This window comes from Poeciliopsis prolifica, unplaced genomic scaffold, assembly GCF_027474105.1.
Source record: "Poeciliopsis prolifica strain line A6 unplaced genomic scaffold, Auburn_PproV2 SCAFFOLD061, whole genome shotgun sequence".
Lineage (NCBI taxonomy): Eukaryota > Metazoa > Chordata > Actinopteri > Cyprinodontiformes > Poeciliidae > Poeciliopsis > Poeciliopsis prolifica.
In genome coordinates, this window is record NW_026562436.1 from 243326 (window position 1) to 262690 (window position 19365).

Sequence of the window (19365 nt, forward strand, 5' to 3'; positions counted from 1 at the left end):
AATATACTAATAACACCACTGTGATGCATATATTTGAATACGTGGTTCAAATATATGCATCACAGTGGTGATGACAGCCAGGTTGGCTGTCTTCAATCTCCTGCTCTGGGTCAGACTCTGGATCCAACATGTAAAGTTGGATGGGCAAGTCTTATGTTGTTGATATGTTTAACAAACTTTGGAATAAAATGTTTCTAAAATATGATTATATACATAATCATATCGCTGCTATCAATCTACCAAAATGGCTGAGCAGGGAAGAACACTGTGACCTGGAGGGGGGCAGGGCTTGAAATGTCTCATTCACTTTTTAAAAAACCACAGGAAAACAAGTTGCTCTAAAACGCCTCAGAACAGAGGTAAACCAGGGATCTGAGGAGCAGCAATATCCCCAGGAATTCAGACCAAACCCTTGCACTAAAAATAATGACATGAAAACTCAAGGGTCTGTCATAATCAGAAACATTTTCAATGTTCTATATGCCACTATAGGTTCTTAATGTATTCATATTGGAACAAAAAACTTTACAGTTGAATAAACTGTGAAAAATAAAATTAAGTTAAATACAAAGTCTTAACTTTAGGCTGAGATTGCAGTCTAACAAGTTGATTCCTGTCCCTTAGTTTTATGTTTACGAAAACCTGAGCAACATTGGTTGAGGAGTTAAAGCTGAAAACACAGAACTTTGTTTCAGTTCTTTGTTTCAGTTCTGTGTCACTTTGTGCCACTAATGCACAAAAGATTTTCAAGAAAGGTATGAAATAAACAGTTTAATAAGTGATGTTCTTTAAATTCCAAAGACTTGCTCAAGATTTTCATGTTGTCATCTCAATGCAGCAGTAAAATTAGATGCAGCTCACTGCATGCAGACCATCTAACAAGAGACTGCTGTGGTTTGCTCCAGTTTTATGATGAACTCTAAATCCCAGCTGAAACCACACAAAGGAATCATTTGTTCAATTACAAATCATTTATTCATGTCAATACAGCGATCTTCAAAGCTTGTGGTGAGAATCTTGTCCACAATGATAAACGCATGCAATCCAAAATAGAGACACCAATTACAGGAAGAAAAGCACGTCAACATTTGAGCACGGAAGATAAATGAAAGACAAACGATATTTTAAATGACCTGGAGGTGAGCTCAGAGTGCTGAACAAGACAAAACAATGTCAATCCAAACTTGGCTCCAATAGTCATTGAGACATTGGAGTACCAAAGGACACATGTCAGACAGGAAGCAACATTTGTTACTGCTCAGGGTTTAAGGAACAGAGTTTAATGGAGCTTTGTCTTTGTCTAACAATGTTAAAAAAAAACAACTTTTGACTGTTCTCTTACTTCTCCATTTGCTGATCTATATTAAGTAGTTCCAATTTGAAGGACTTTGCGCAAGACATTTGCAAAATTGGATAGTCTAATTTGCTGGCCATTAGAGACAAGCTTTTCCCATGGGCATTATGTACCTCACTCACAGCCTAATGTAAAATAGCTTACATGCTGGAGCAAGTTGTGCAGGGAGCTAATGTTGAAATACCTTGTGTAACAGAACATAACACAACATCTTGGAACTCAGATTATGTAAACTACAATCAAAATGTAGAACTACTTCCAACATGACTCAGCTGTTCCTCCTAAAGGTAAGCTGCTTTCTCAGTGCCTGCTCTGATGGGAACTTACTTTACTATAGTAGAAGTTTAAGTCATACGACACAAAAGCTGGAGCATTTCTTTCTCTCATGTTGAATATATTTGACTCATCCAGAGCACGACCACATTGTAAGGTTGAAAGTATCTTTGGAGGGTTACAACAAGGCTTTTTATTTCTGTTTCTTTCTGGTACACACATTTAATTCACAGAATAATTGTTTTTTCCACAAAGTAAAGATGACACCTAATTAATAATACTAAATAATAATAGGTTAGATTTATAATGCCCTTTATATCTTTAATTCTCAAAGGGCAAGAAACGGGAACAAAACAAGGAATTGCAATGGATAAAATATTTAAATAAATGCAAACATAAACAAAATAAATTAAAACCAATATCTAACAAAAAAATGTCTTCATTTTAAAAACAATCAGTGGATTGTGGCGCCTTCAGAGTGTCATTCTATAGACGTGAAGCATCAATAAAGCAATTGCTTTCTGTAGCAAGTTGGATATGAAAGGCAGATTGGAGATGGGTCTGTAATTTGAAAGAATTTCTGGATGAATAGTCAGTTTTTTGATGAGTGTAATTATAGACTACATGCACAGAAGAAAGACACAGAAAGCAGAATTCAGTAGGTGATGCACCGTTACCATGCTGCTTATTGTGGATGATGGCTTCCTCTCTTCTTTGGGCATACGCTCTCCCCTAGAAACATACTCCCTCCAGACTCTTTGCCTCTCCCTGTCAGTCATTACTACATGTGATGCATAATTCTTCTCAAGGTTGAGTTTAAGTTCACATGTGTCACAGAATATTTCACAATGAAAAACATCACAGATTTTCCGGAGTCAAACTAAAATAATCCAGTTCATTAAAACAGACGACACTTCCTCCAAATGTTTCCGGTATATGACCAATAATAAGCCCCTCAGTTCATCCCAGATAAACCACTCAAGCTCACCTGTGAGTGTCGGTGGGTGGGGCGTGTGTGCATGTGTGTGGTGGAAAGAGAAATGTTACTCACGCTGGCCAAGCTGTGCCTCAGGAACTCTTTCCCTGATGATGCGGCAGGCATCATAGACCATCGTGGATGGTTCAAACTGCATTGTTTTCACCACATTCCCTACACCAATTTTTAAAGACAAGGCAACCATGATTGCGGCTCCTCTCTGCCACCCACTCCACACCTGAAACAAAACAAGAGTAAGCCAGGAAAGTCATTTTGCAATCAAAAATGTCAAATTTAATCAAAGTTATCCAAAGAATCAACATTGCCAATGAATCTGAAGATGAAGCTGTCGAGATGCTGCTTTATAAATTTGACAAACCTTGGGCCCAACCAGACCCAATCGTTGATCTCTTTCCAGTTTTACTCTGGTGTGTCAACATGAAAAAACAACACAGCTCGTACAACTTTGAGATTCCAGGTTAAAATAATAGAGATTTAAAAAAATCTTTACATCCAAGTACCACAGAAAGTGACTCAGTGTACTCTTGAAAAATAATTTTCACTTTCAGCAGATTTTGGTGCACATATAAAAGGGTGGCTCCTTTTGAGATACTGATATGCCCAGGCACAGAGGATGCTTGAAATTCCTGCCTCCTACATATTTTTACCTCTAAAATCACTTTCTTTCTCTTCTCACATCATAATTCAAAACTAGTGAAAACCCAGGCTAACTGTGTGAATTGCTCTTCTGATCTTCTTAAATAATTCCATAATCCTGTGCTGCACTACTACCACTGTCACTTGACTGAAGAAATATCACATACAGTAGCTAACTTCCCTGCCCTCCTGATTTACATTTTAAAAATGGCAACAACTTTGAAGTAAACATAAGTCAATATTGGTTCAGTTTTACTGATCAGACTGATACGGATATGTTAAAAAAAATTGACATTGGCCATTACTGATGCTGATGTGTTACGCATCTTTGAAATGAATTGAGGGGAGATTAATTCCCCTCTAATTCCAACATCATATCTTGACCTCACTAATGATCAGAAACACCAGGGATGTTTTTTCAACAAGACAGTGGTAAACCAAATTCTGCTGGCATGGATGAAGACAAGGACCTAGCATTGGGCTGGTGTACATGTATTAATCAGTTCCTAAAAAGGAAAATCTTTTAGGGTTCAAAAATCAAATGACAAGTCAGTTCTACTCTTCTTTTGTTTCTGTCACTGTTTGTACAGTAAGATTTCTTTTCCTATTAATTTCTGTTTTACTCATTACTTGCATGAGTAAAACAGTTCAGAACTCTGAAATAAATACCTGAAGATAACCAATGTGTTACAGACTGTCCAGTCGAAGGTGGGGGTTGAACACGTCCTAAAAAAAAAACGGAAACCATGTTATAATTAGTTTGAATAGGTACAAAAATATCTTCCTCACAAACTAGCGGTAAAAGTAACATTGCTTAAATCTACTTTGCTAGCATATGTAGTTTTAGATATTTGTTTACATACATCTACAGTGGCAGTTTCTGGTATGGGCGACATGGACAACCACTAGGGCAGCATCTTGTGGGGGCGACATGAGACTCCCTTCCCCCCTAATTCATTTACAAAAGCATGCTTCTACTGTACATCAGTAACGCTCACATGCTCTGACCCACGGCATCCAGTGCAGGTGAACATGCATTCCCAACAGCAGAGTCAGTGCACAGGAAAACAGTGGTAAAAACTTACGAAGCAGGCAAGGATAACAGCTTTTTTTAAACCTGCTGAATTTCATTTTGATGGCAGCAGCTTGCTTTTCTGCATGTCGCAGAGTAATTCTCCTACTCTTGGTACACATGGTGACAGTACAATGCAAGTGTATCTTCAGAGCATTAAGCACTGAAGATATCAGTCAATATCGGTGATATCTTCAGCAATGTTGGTATATTCAGCAAAATGTTGCTGAATATATGCAGCAATATTTTTAATATTGCTGAATATTGAAGATATGCAGCAGTCCCTGCTCTGGAGTCATCTTCTACATTCTTATTAGTTTGTTGTGTTAATGTCCATCACAAAATAGGATAGGACCAAACTGTACTGATCAATTAGGTCTGCAGAGGGCCATCAGGGCTGACCTCATCTCCATTCAGCCTGACTCTCTGATAAACACAATGAGCATCCCATAGGTGGAGTGATCAGATCCTCCACTGTCAAACTGAATATGCATATTTGAAATGCCACAAAAGTAGTTGTGGTACTTTTAGTTATACTTAGATTGTTATGATGTTTGTTCTTTGAACTTTTACAATGAAAACTTGCCAGCTCTTTGAAGTTTTAAATTTAAATATTAAGCAATTTAAAATGTTTCAGTTTTCTGTGCTCAAACCATTAAATCATATTTAACATCATTGATATTTTCAAATAAATGTTACATTTCTATACATGTGGTCTGTGTTAAAATTGTAGCATTTATGGGGCCCCTGAAGGCCTGGGGGGCATAAGCAGCTGCTTAGTCCATTTTTGCCTTGGGCAGGTTCCAAATGTGATCAGCATTGCATCATGCTTTTAGATCCACTGACTGATTGATGACTTCATTTGGATTTATCAGAAGTGCAAATAACTGATAATTATTTTAGTACTATTTTTTCATTTGTTGTTTTTAATATGCTTGGAAATTGTCAGTAAGCTCTTTCAGTAATGTAATTGCCCAGTAATATTTTACATTTCTTGTTAGCTTGACATCTTTTAATACAAAAACACAGTGAGCCGCTTGAGAACCTCCTCGGTGCCCCGACCCACCAGGTTCAACAAAGTGGCCAGGGTACCTTATTTCTGGAGGAAACCATGGTTTTTATATTTATATTTAACATGAGTATGCTGTGAGCATGTAAAGCGAAAGTCAAATTTCACACAAACCTGGCCAAAGACATTTATTCTGAAATGACCTGCCTAAGAGCTTACATAAAAACTTGTGACTTAAATCACAAGTCACAAGTAGTGTAGTAATTTGAGTCTAACTTGTGACTTGCAAAATAATGTCTTGGCCTCTCTCTGGGTACTAGCAGTATACAACCTTATTACATTTCAACAATGAAGTAAAATTATTGGTGTTTCATAGTATTAATATAAAAGTTTAAAACAAAAATCAATAACTTGCCTTAATCAACATAGAAAAGCACAAATAGTTCATCTCACTGCTAGAGTAGAATTATTTTTATAGTTATAATAATGCTAACTGCCTTTCGTTTGTAGTTATTTTGAGTTTAATAAATATAACTGATTGGGAGCTACCATTCTGCTCTTTCTTTAGTAATACTAGGAATGAATCATCTGATTTTGCTGGAAATTATAGTCAAGGTATTTGTGTGGGAGCCAGCTTCCTTCCAAACTGTAATCTATTAATGAGCATAAGTGGTGGAGTTCCGTGTGGACGCTCATGCAGAATGCGTGGGCATCGAGAAATATGAACATTTCATTCATAAGGAAAAAGGATAAAAAAATATATACATATTCCTGTTCTTATTTTTAATTATGCAAGTTGTGGTCATCCATATTGGCACACCTCCCTCAAATGTATGAAACCAGAAACTTTACTCCTACAAATCTTGAAATGCATTTTTCAAACAGAATCAGACCTAAAGCTTTGACACTTGTTGCAAAACATGCATTTGTTCTAGCTCATTCACATCAATTTACTTGTTTGTCTGTACTGGATATTTTCTGTTATTTAGCTATTTTAGATATTGGTGCAAGTGTAGCTGTTGCAATGAGACAAACCTGAACTTCCACAGCTCTCAAATGACATGTTTCTTTTGAGATCAGATGACCCAATGCCTCTTCCTGTTTTTAAAGGCCCAAAAATACCATAAAAGGGCATTTCAGACATCCTTATACTCCCAGCTATGATTCAGCTGGGAGTATGGAATCCTGTCTGCACAGAGCTAGTTTGACTAAAGGAAGATAAAAACGTTCACTATTCCAAAAGCCTATTTCTGACTGTATTTAAACCTTGCTTAAGTACAAGATTTAAACAAGGTTCTTCAAACCTACTGCCCTTCCTGTATAATTAATATCAGTAAAAGCAAACAGGAAATTTGTCCAAATAACACAAAGTCTGGAGACTTTTGAAATTGTGCTGTTAATATCTCTCAGTCCACCCAGAGGAAGTACAAGGTCACAACAGTAATTACTGTCGTTACTGAGGAATGAGGAAGTGCAGCCTGCAAATCAGTATTCTGAAAACAGCAAGTGAATACATATAATAAGAAATGTGATTAGATGTTTGAAAATTTAAAGAAACCAGAAAATAAAAATGTTTGTCAAAAGTATGCATCAGAACAGTTACCTCTGTGGTGAATATATCTATAGCAGCAGGCTGTCAATAATGACTTTGCAGCTTCCATAATGAAGCTCCAGCAGCCAGTTGTCACTCTGAACCAAACATCCGCTCTATTTCCGGCACTGAAATGTCACACAGCAGTGTCTCTATCTTGGGCTTCAGGGTTGGCCATGATATACTGACTGACAGTGCAACTGCCCACAAAAAACATGCTTATTTTTAAAACTTTTCTTCTACAGCAAACTACATTAATTAAAACTGAAAGCTGGTCATTTTTGTGATACATAGAATCTACATGCCAAGCATCTTCCTGCTCAACAATAGATTAAATTATTTTATGTAAAAGTGCCCTTTTGAAATGAAAAGCTATGAAGATCCATGGATGTTAAACTGTTACACTTTTTCAGCATTGCATAAAGAACTGACAGTGCATCAGTCATTCAAATTGTATGATGGACTTTATTTTGCATGTACTGTGTTTTACAACTCATTCTAAGTGCTGATACTGATAAAAATTGTCATGTACTAACCAATTACAGTGAATCTGATTAACCTGAAATAAAGTTAATTTTACTAACATTTGCATCCTTTAGCTAAAGCCAAGGTTTCTAAAAACTGAACATTTATCTAAAACTGATTGAATGATCAAACAGAAGCTGGTAAGGGGGTTCAAGAAGCTGACAGCAACACTGAAGAGATTTCCTAAAAGTACTGGCTGTGTTCTACATGTGACAATCTATCGTGCAATTCTCTGTATCTTCATGCAAGAGTGACATCGTAAGACAATCCTTTTCTTCTGAATGTAGTAACAGAATACATAACTATGTATAATAACAAAATGTATTTTCAACTTTGATACAATTAGTTTTTGGGGTTTTAAAAAAAATAAATAAATAATGGGTTTTACTTACCGGTATGTTGAAATCATATGAGGTTCTTTATTTTACAAACACAGTGATTGTTTTGAAAATATTGGTTGGAAGATTATAAATTGCCACAATGTAAGGGAAATATAAAATCCATGTGCTTTTACTTCATTGAAGAGTAAAAACTAGAAGTTTATAAAATACCAGTATGGGAAGAACTTTAGGTTAAGGAATAAACCCCGGTTCTCTGAAACATGAGTGAGGTATCTCACTATGGGACATAACCCCAACGCCTGTCCCCCAGAAGCTCCATTACATCACGCCAGTCTTGACTGGCCAGTAGAAGTGACGTTGGCTCGAGGAGGAGGGACTTCCTCCCAGTATAAATGCCTGACATCATGCAAGCGGTCTTCAGTCTTTTAAGCATACCTCTTCCTCGCTCCAGCCAAGGAGGGTAATCTGGTGAGATACCTCACTCATGTTTCAGAGAACCGGGGCCATTTCTTTAACCTAAAATTCTCTTTCAACATTCGTTTCACTATGGGATATGGCGACTCCTGTATTGCAAAATAACCTTACTCGAAGACCAAAAGATGCATCCTGCAGTTATCTAAATGTGGATCCCACGCCCAGAACTGTGTGAGACAGAGTTGGTGCCATGACATCCAGTCTCTAGAACCTAGTGAAGGTGTGAGGAGTTGCCCAGCTGGCAGCATCACATACATCCTCCAAAGGCATAAACCTAAACAGTGCCCAAGATAAGGCCATGCCACAAGTGGAATGAGCTTGTAGACCTGAAGAGGGTGCAAAGGCCTTCACTCTGATAGGCCACAACAATAGGTCCGACTACCCAATCGGATATGACCCCAACACCTGTCCCACAGAAGCTCTATTACCTTACGCCAGTCTTGACAACTATGCAGTTGTTCATGCTCCTGAGAGAGGAATGGTGGTGGGCAGAAAGCCATCAACTCCAAAGGGCAGTAAGGCAAGGCCGCGTTAAACTTTTGGTATATAAGCCGGATTGGGTTTCAGTAAGACCTTGTGATTCCGCTCAGTAAACCACATGCAGGAGGGGTTTACTGAAAAAGCTGTCTTACATGAGAGCACTTTAAGCTCAGCCTGCTGCAAAGGTTTGAAATGTACATGAGACAAGGCATCAAGTACCATCGGTAAAATCCCATGAAGGAGTGAGGCTTTTGGACACTGGCCGGAGGCATCATGCACCCTTCATGATCTGGCACACCAGAGGATGATGCCCTACTGTTTTGTCTCCATAGCCTACATGGCAAGCTGAAATAGCTGCCAAGTGTACTTTGACAGTGGAAAAAACCAAGCCTTTATCCAGCAGTTCTTGTAGAAATGTCAGAATAACTGACACAGGGCTCTGCATTGCGCTAAACATGGTTTTTGCGCACCAACCCTCAAATGCACGCCATTTTCCCTCATATGTGCTACGAGTTGAGACTGTTCTTGCTCTCTGAATCGTGTCAATGGCATTCAGGGGAAGGCCACTGGCTGCCGGATTTACCCTCTCACAAGCCATGCCCATAGTGCTAGGCGTTCCGGATGAGGATGAAATATTTCTCTGCGCGCCTGTTTTAGGAGATCTCTGAAGAGAGGGAGCCGCAATGGCTCGCCCTGCAGTGACTGGAAAATCTCTGCTAAACAGTGCTTCCCCAGCCAGCGGGGAGCTACCAGGATGAGTGAATGTTCCCGCACATAGTGAAGGTAGGAATAAGCAGTTCCAGTGGTGGAAAAGCGTACAGGAGAACCGGAGGCCATTCGTGTGCTAGAGCATCCAGCCCCAGTGAAGCGCCCTCCCTCGGTCAGGGAAAAAAACCTCGGACATTGAGTGTTCTCCTCTGATGCAAAGAGGTCTACCTCTTCCTGATTGGATACCCCCAGCACAGGGTCCTCCTCTGACAAGGTAGCTTGGTGCACTAGCCTGCATTGACGAGTTTTAACAGAGAGCCGTGCACAATGTTTGCAGCTTGTTGGTGGCACTAACCTGTCCTGGACATGTTGCGGTCCCACACATGAGGCGCAGACAGAATGGGTAGTTCTAGTCGGTAGTTTAGTCCTGTCCCTGGCAACATGGACAGCTTGTCCACCTGTGTCCAAGCTTCATGACTATAAGCTTCGTTAAACATCAAAGCAAAGAAGGTGCAGCTTGTTTGGTGACTAGCTGCAGCTGCTACTGTTTGGTGATAGACCAGCGGTAGAAGAACTCAGAAGAAGCAAGTACAGCTATTGAGAAGCGTTCAGCGACCAAGTTGTTAGCTTGCTCTGTGAACAGTTAAACTAGCTCAATAGTTACCATACTAGCCGTCTGAGAGTTCCTTCTGGGAGCGAGAAGAAGTGTTAGACTGAAGATCGTGGAGCCGACGTCACTTCTGCCGGCCAATCAAGACTGGCGTAATGTAGTAGAGCTTCTGGGGGACAGCCGCTGGAGTCGTGTCCCATAGTGAGATACCGAAACGAATGTTGAAAGAGAACTGTGTTTCAGTCTTCCGGAGCTCAAATGGCAGCATTGTTCTGACATGTTTTTCATTCTTTGGAGAGGGCTATTTTTACTGCTCGTTGTTTGCTCAGAGTTATTTGAATTCTCTTTCTAAAGTTCACCTCACATATTCTATGAGCATCAACCTTGATACTCTTGTAACTAAAGCCACAAGCTTTAATTACAAGCTTGTGGCTTGTAACTAAAAGGTGATTGAGCAAAAAAGATGCATATGAAACACTTCCAGCTTTGTTTCTTCTACACTCGGCACGTGAGTCGGTTTTAAATACAATCAAGCTAGTTGGTAACTATGCTGAAAGTTATCTGATTTCTATGGTCTGGTAAATAAATATTTCAACAAATTTAAATAGTTAATTTTGTTTAATTCAAAACACACAAATATATATTTTATAAGGTTCCATTCTCTAGAAGTAAGCCAGGATTCCAAACCATGTCTGAGGTATCACTTAAATTCCGTAAGTTCCTTATCAAGTCTGAAGGCTGGTGGCTATATTTTTAGTATTGGGCAAAAGAAAAATCGCAAACAGATTAAGTCATTATTTTCTATAAAGAGGCACACCACAGCTCTGAGATGGCTGCTCTTCTATATTTCCTCCTTACCACAGAAACTTTACCCTTGCGTTCACCCTTGGGTAAGAGGACAAGATGACACCGTGAGCAGTAAAACTAAAACTAGATGAGCTGAAGACTGTCTCAGTATAAATTCGAGGTTCACATCTTGTGTGGCTTGCAGGCTCCATGTGGTGGATGCTCCTACCACCAACACACTGTGTTAGTATTTATTTTTTCTTTATATTAGTTACAGTTGATAGTCTGTTATGTTAGTTATTTCATTTAGACATATATTTTCTAATGGGTGCACACTTTAGTTAATGTCTGTCTGAATGGTTTATTTATATTTGTTTTTGTTTGAGGTGCTGCTGACAAACCAGCTGGAGGAGGGACTAGGAACAAACCATTTTCTAAGAGACTGGAGGGGGAGACTTGTTTTCAAGTTGATTTGAATTAGTTAATTTCTTCATTTAAATATTCACTTATTATTTGTGCTAAGTTAAAGTTTGTTTTGATTTGTTTCATAGAATACTTCGGTTAATTTTGTATTTGTTTGTTCTTTTGTTATGTTGTGCCTCCCTCGTGTGGTAGCTTTAGGAAACTCCACCCCTATTTAACCAGCCTTTTGTTCTTTGTTTGTAGGTCAGTTTTGTTTTGTGTTTGGTTAGAGTTCAGTTGACCTCAGTTAAATTAGTTTCAAATTTGTTATTTTTCTTTTTCTATGGAATTGTTCATTTTTGTTTACCATTTTTTGAAGAATTAAATTGAAATTTTTATATTTTGAACACCTTTTTGTCCTCTTTTGAAGTTGGTCCTTCACACTCCACCTGCATTTGTTGACTTGCTGCTGCAACATAATGCATGCAAGACAAAGTGATGCTGTTACCAGGTAGCACCACAATCAGTAAAAGCAAATATCTCTTTATTTTGACAGTTCTCCCACTTTTTTTTCTTAAAAAAAGTTAAATGGACAGACTTGTTGACAGAGTTTCACTCTTATGTCAAATCCATGCTAAAAATCAAAAATACTGTTTGCAACAGATAGTAATTTTTTTAAAATAAATTGTGTAAATTATTTAAACTTAGTTTCCAAATTTTACAGATTCTTTATAGATATTTGTTTCGATGAACACTGTTGGTTGTTTATATTTCATCTGATTTAATATTATATGTAGTTTCCTATCTTTATTTTGTACTGCGTCAAATGCCGAAGCCAGTAAGAGCAGGTCTTAGAAAAGCTGTCCGTTATCAGTTGTAGCAGTGAATGGTTGGAAAATAACTGTGAGCAAGATTCAAATGTTTGTCTAAACAAACATTTGCATTCCCCTGGTGAAAGTACCAAGGTACGTTGTGTTTTGTTGTATTGTAAGCCCATATTTCGTATTTTAATGTTTGTATAACGGATAGCAAATTATTTGAAATAAATTGAGTAAATTATTAAAAATTGTAAATTATTGAAAGAAAATTTTCTAAATTATGAATGTCGCAGATTGTTTATGGATGTTTGTTTTGATTAACAGTGTTGGTGGTTTATATTTTGTTTTGTTTAACAGCATTTGTAATTTGTAATGTTTGTTTATTTTGTATGTTTCTCACGGTCTGCCATAGCCAATGAAGGCAGGCCCTGTAAATGCTGGCAGCATTAGTTGTACCAATGAATGGCTAAAACAGCTGTCAGTAAAATGTGTTTGGCACCCAAATGCTTTGCATTCCCTGGTAAAAGCAGAGAGGTAAGTTTTGTTTTGTTTGTATTTAAGTCTATGGTTTGTATTCTAATGTTTGTGTATGTTTACGGTGACACAGGTGACTGTGATGATCGTGATTTATCTGCATCAAAAGAAAATAAAAACGCTGAAAATCAACCGTCAAGACTGCGCTGAGTAAATCAATTTTGGTTACAGAAAATTGTAACCAATTTATATTGGTTACAATTTTACAAAACTTACAAAACTTTAAATAGATTTAATGCTGTAACCAAAATTTAAATCAATTTTGGTTACAGTTTCCATGTTTTCATTGTGATCATTGGGGTCTGGATCAAAAAGAAAAAAAATGCTGAAAATTACTCAAGACTGTGCTGAATGTTGATTGATGATGATGGTTAGACCAGGGGTCTGCATCACAGTACCCATCTTTAAGAAATAAATTTTAAAAACTAATGTTTGAACAAAACCTATAGTTTCATTAGACACCAACTTTAAATACATTTCCCCACATATGAATGAAATACTATTTCATTTTAGATTTTTCTAAAGATCTTTAGCTAAAAGATACTGATTGGTGAATTGCTGACGTGATTCTCTTGCTATCCATACCTGTCTACATGTGTCAATAATAATAAATGTATATTTTGCATATTATGTCACTTTTCTGTCTTTTATTAAATTGATGTTATTTGTTGAATTTAAGTTTTTGTTGATATGTCACAGTACCGTGATGCTGTGGTCCAGTTTTGTTCTGCTGAACACAGACAGAAAGAACAGACTCGTCAGAAAAAAACAGAACACCACGTCTGGTACCATGCCATCACCTTTCATTATTTTTTTTAAATTAATTTCATTTGTGCTACTTCTGGTGATAACCTCTAGAAGACTGTTGGTGGATTAGCAGTGTCTACTGGAAGGCCTGATGGAGTACAGCTGTTAGTCAAAACAGCATGACTGTGTCCTTCTGCTATGAAGAGGAATTCAACAATGGAATGCACTGGAATAGCAGCAGGAAAACACAAGCACAGGGAGAGAAGCATACATGTGTCACCAGTAGATGGTTTTTGGGTTGTCATCAATCCAAAAGAAACAAAAAAAAAATAAAGATAGAGGTCCTGTGGCAGAGAGAAGATAACATGTTTGTAACACTTTTAGCCTTAGCTAAGCTTGCAAAAACAAAGCAGGGCAGTCTGTTTCTATTTGGGTGCTTACATTATATTCCATGGCCTGTGAATATCAGGAATGACATTTAATGGAGAATAACAATTAATCCCAGTTTCAGTCCAGTTTATCCCTAAATAAGACTAGTTTACAGGAATTGCCAAACTGTTTGCAAAGCAAACAAGTTCTAAATATGTCAAATTGGTCTCAAATTTACTGCGGGGTGGTGCTGTTCAACAACAATCTAAATCCAAAAAAACATAATATTTTATGCAAGATCTCAGTAGAGAATGGCAGTTTGTTATGTCCCCCCTCCCCCCCCCAAAAAAAAACCCCAAAAGAGCCAATTCAATCTTTTAGGAGGTTTTTTTGTGAAGAGCCACTGTTTTTCAGTGGCTCTTCAGTGCCACTGAAGAGCCAATTCCATCTTCAGTTTGATGCAAGAAAAAATGTTCCTCAAGAACAGAGAAATTCTTTTAAGAACAAAGTGGCAACAACAAATTCCTTCTGGCCAAGAAATTTTATACTTCACAAGAATGAAATTTTTTCTTTCTACCCCTAGTGTTTTTTAGTAGTCTGTTGCAGACAGAAAAAGCAAACACAAAGACTTAAAATGCTGTTGGAATTTGCTTTACTAACAATTGGGCATACTGCTTCAAATAAAACTTAATATTAGTATCAATCTGAAAATGCTCTGTCAGTGCATTTCTTTTATAAACCTAGACTGAAACTTGGAACTTATCAAGTTAGTTGCAATAGAAAAGTTGAAGTTTAGTATTTTCTGAGTATTACCGTCTCCCTTATGAATGCACTGTCTCCTTAATGTTGGAGCATGCAATTAAAAGGTAACTACAGCAATTTGACTACATGTTGGACACAGCGGTGGTGCAGGAGTAAAGCCTGACCCTTGTATGCAGGCCTTAGTCCTTGATGTGGCTCTCCTGGGTTTGAGTCCTGACCCAGTGACCTTTGCAGCATCTCTTCCCCCTCTCTCAGGATCTGCTTTCTGGTCAGTTCAATAAAGGCCATTAGACCCAGAGAGAAAAATAAAAAAAATCTGGATGCATATTTTTGCCCATTGGATATTCTGGTACATATGGGGTAAAAATAAACTTAAAGACAAGACATGAAAGTTCACAGTGTCTCAAAGTTGGAGGATGCTTCTTGGTACTACTACAAATCAAATGACCAAATTACCTGGTACAATCTATCATTTTGGAGTGCAAGATCACATGTTGAGAAAGAGTTTCATCACCATATCAGGTCAGTTCTCGTTCTAAGCCAGTGACAAATAATTTTTTTAGGTTGAACTGTTGAAGCATCAATTCTAGTGTTGGAAAACGAATGCAACATCAGCATATATGTGCCATACAAAGAACTTCTCACCTTTAGGCTTTGTTTAAATGAGGTTGCTGTCTTAAAACTGCCTGTATTTTTTTATGTAGCCATGTCACTGTCACTATGCGGACAACTTGTCAAGACACCTTGAATCCAAGATAGCTGTCATGCCAATGTAGTACATGATGCTGCAATTTCAGCATGTTGTCAAAGCATGCACACACCTTGAAAAGATGAAACAAGTGCTCATGTAACATATTTATATTCCATATCTGAAGATGTGTTATACTGAGAAGGTTAAGTTGCACACACAGTAACTATTATCTGCCTTTTTTACTTCAGTTTGGCATAACCACTACAAAAACAACTCGTCTGGGTTAATTAATTTAGTGCCTAATTATAAAAAATATTAAATTAAAGCACAGAAAATACATTATTGTACATTTTCTTTGGAGCTGGATTTGAACAGGAAATTATGTGTCAGGTTTGCACAGCAGGGAGGTCCTCCCTATGAGAATGTACCCCAGCAAATTCAGTGCATTGAGTCACTGAATTTGTAGTGAATCCAACTTTTGATGATACAAGTGGTGACAGTGAACAGAGTTTAAAAAAAAGAGATTACAGATTATACAGATGGTACTAAGACATGCTTGTGTAGAAGGTAGCATTTTTTAGGAAAACAAGAAACTGTGTGATCCATCTTATAGACCTGTACAGGGATTTAAAAGGCACAAACCAGCGAGGGGGTTAATAGACGGTGTGATTAAAATTATGTGATACCTTAGCTCTGCTTTTGACTATAGAAAATAAACTTAGACCCACACTGGTATAGATTCTCAGTCCAATACAAGACAGTGTTTGTGTAGAAAGTAGCATTGAAGATGTGCCATTAAGCACTTAGGACCACCTTTAAACACCAACCTTGAAACAGAACAGCTAATTTTGTCCTGAAGTAGTATGTGTCCTCTGCATACATGCCAGAGGACTAGATTTATATTTCAACACAAATTTCTAAAACCATATCAAAATCAATTTGAAGTCAAATGAATAACTGAATTCCTAAAAGAATTAACAGCAAGTAAATTCCTGAAGCAGGACTGTTTATTACTGTATTACTGAAGATGATTCTATATGATCCAAACAAAGCAAGGCATCTCCTCAGTCAGACTGAACAGGTATTTGATGAGGTTTGAGAACCATTTTGCTCTTAAAATAAATCACTTTTTATGCTGGAATAGTAGCAGGATTTCTTGTTGTGGCCAAATATGGCTTAGTTATACCAACACGTCATCCTGTGTAATTACGACAAAGACAGTCCATGGGGCTTCATGCATAAAATAGTTTTATTTATTTTATATTATTTTATTTTAGATTTAATAATTATATATTTTTATACCTTTTTAAGACTATAATTGGTGTTTAAATATTGTCAATATTATCTTTCAATAATGTATTTACTAAGTCATAGTTTCAAATTTCTTGTCAACTTGCAATATTTTTTAAAACACAAAACTTTCCCGGCTCATGGTGGACTGCCCCTCTCAGGGGAAGACCCTAAATTAACATCTCATAACAGAATTTGCATAATAGGAACATATAACACATAATATTAGCAGCTAGAGCAGCTGCAGTCAACCACTAGATATGTCTTGAGCTGGAGAGGTGTTAATGTTTAGTAGTCTGCTGAGTGTCTCTGAGCAGTCCATGACTGTGTGATGATTCAGGTGAATCTGTTAAACTGAACTTCTACATTGTTTCAGTTTAGGTTTTAGTCTATATGATTTTCTTAAGTTGTGAACTAATTCACAATATTGAAAATTATTACTAATTTTCATACAATGCTGCTCTTTATTAGAGCAGCATTGCCACAGGAAAAAACAGCCAGATAGGAGTGCTGTTCTAGTGCATCATCTGTTTGAAACATGAATCAAAGGTCTATTTACTGCCATCGGTCTTCTGCTGCTATATCTGAACAGTAATGCTGTGGAATCCAAAGCTCCACTAACTGAGGACAATTGGCTCCATACTTTTATTAAGATTATCCAATTATTTAGATTAGGTCAGTGTTCCTCAATTTGGGTCCTCATGCCCCCTGTTTTATATGTTTGTTTTTTTTTTATAATCACCCACAAATTCAAGCCAGGTGTGTGTCAGAAGGGAAACACTTGAAGCAGTGGTGTCCAAACTCAGTCCTCGAGGGCTGGTATCCTGCATGTTTTAGTTCCCTCCCTGGTTTAACACACCAGGGATCAAATGATGGCTCATTAGAAAGCCTCAGAAGAATATGTCAATACATGCTGAAAAGGTTGTTACTACTACCAGGGAGTGAACTGAAACATGCAGGATACCAGCCCTCGAGGACCAACTTTGGACACCACTGTTTTAAGTGTTTCTCTTCTGACACACCTGGCATGAATTTGTGGGTGATTAACAAGCCTATCCTTCACTTGATGTCTACAAGAGGTCATACAATCATTTGAATCAGCTGTTCTGGAACAGAAATACATAAATATTCAAGGCAGGGGGGGCTGAGGACTAGAACTGAGAAACACTGGATTAGGTTGACAACAAAATGCATCTAAAAACTGACAGCCTGTACTGAAAACAATGTTGGGGGTTAGTCTTCAGGGTGGTGCAGAAGAGAAAAAAACTCATGGAAATGATCTGTAAAATTAGATATAGTAAAGCAAGATACCGTGAAGTACAGGCTGTCAGTTTTTAGATGCATTTTGGTTATAGCATTCTGCTGTTCAAAAGCAGCCTCTGTTAAAATACTATAAGCTTTCTTCTGACTGCTGTTATATCGCAAGCTTAGCAAAAACACGTGACCACAAGAGACTAAATGTCATCTGGAACATTTATTTATTAAAAGCAGATATTATAAAAGGCATTCAAGAGGTGGTTTTTTACCTAAAATTTGTAAAACACATTTGGTATGTCAATTGTTTTATAATTTTATCCTGGGCTCCATATGGTGTTAAATGGCCAAACATTTTTATTTGTGGGTAACAAACCTGAGTCGGACAGAGAAAGAATTGTGATAATTTCACATGAACTTTCAATAAAGCAAGACTGGCTGGGATCAATAAAGTATTGAAATCACATTATCTGTGGCTCTGTTTTTGAAAAATAGAAGAAACCAAGAAACACTTAGAATAAGTGTTCACCAGATGCACATACTTATTTGTTTGGCACCGTTATTTAAGAGAGAAACATTAACCTGCATTAACTCCTGCTTGAATGCAGGTTGTTTCAAAAGAAAAATAAAAAATCTAAACAAATAACATAAATGGCGACGGTACTCTATAAACCTTCTACACCAGGCTAATCTTTAGATAAACTCGACTTGCAAACCATTACACCAAATTTCTAGAAAGAAAAGATCTGAATTCAGATCAGTTTGTTTCACTTGATCTGAGTGGAAGAAGAATTCGCAGCCGAAGGCTACATTTCTGTCGTGCTGTGCCTGGTTAAACACGCCCAACAATCTGAGAGCTGAGCTGAGCCGAGCTGCCTACACAATGAGAGTTAGGAGCTGAACTTGTGCTGCAGGTCATAAAAGGCGCAGTGAGAGAAGCTGGATGGGCGGTCTCAAACCTTCTTTGAAATACGGAACTTTCACACACTCACAGTTTCAGAACAGCCAAGACTGAAATACACACGAACATCTTGAGCAACATGCCACAGTAACAGCCTGAAAACGCAAACAGAATGTTCCACTAAAATACAGACCAAAACCTTTAGCAGAGTGCGTGTGTGTGTAAACTGGTGATGGTGGAGCGAGGGCTCGCGTCTATGTGGCGGGCGTGATTCGGAGCCGTTTCCTCATTGTGTAACCGAACCTGTGGATTTTAAAACGCGACATCTAAATGTTGTCTGAGAACACCTCAGGTGTGTCTGCTTTAGTTGGCTAAAGTTTTGCAGCTACAGCTTTCTGGTGACGTCAAAAACGTCTTGCACCAAGTCTGGAAACTTTTGAAGGTTAGAAACATTCCCTCTGACCTGAGCGCCTCACTGCTGTCCCGTCGACGGCTCTTCGAGCGATGAAGCGTCCGTAGAAGTCTTTTTCTAACAGTTTCCCAACAGAATAAAGTTTTAAACTAGGGGAAAGGCCCAAAGCGACTTTTTTTCTCCCCTCCCTATCCGCTCCGAACTGGGGTGCCGTTGCTGAAACTCCACCCTGCCTGTCTACGTACAGAGGGCGGTGTTTTTCCCTGGTCGGATTGTTCTACTCATGTTAGCTTATTAGTAAACCACTAATGAACAGCTATTCACTTGAT

At 37.9% G+C, this 19365-nt stretch overlaps 1 protein-coding gene across 2 annotated transcripts in view; it reads right to left on the minus strand.

Annotated features, from left to right (window-relative positions):
* tln1 (talin 1) overlaps positions 1-19252 on the minus strand; it is a 66114-nt gene extending 46862 nt beyond the window's left edge. The window contains exons 1-4 of one of the 2 annotated variants that reach the window (XM_055060595.1): positions 19088-19252; positions 18818-18927; positions 3930-3986; positions 2679-2841 (exon numbers count right to left, since the gene is read on the minus strand). In XM_055060595.1, coding sequence (XP_054916570.1) covers positions 2679-2808 — 130 coding nt within the window. In that variant the 5' untranslated portion in view covers positions 2809-2841; positions 3930-3986; positions 18818-18927; positions 19088-19252. The remainder of the gene's footprint in view (positions 1-2678; positions 2842-3929; positions 3987-18817; positions 18928-19087) is intronic. The other variant, XM_055060594.1, reaches the window with a different exon arrangement.
* Positions 19253-19365: the final 113 nt, after the last annotated feature.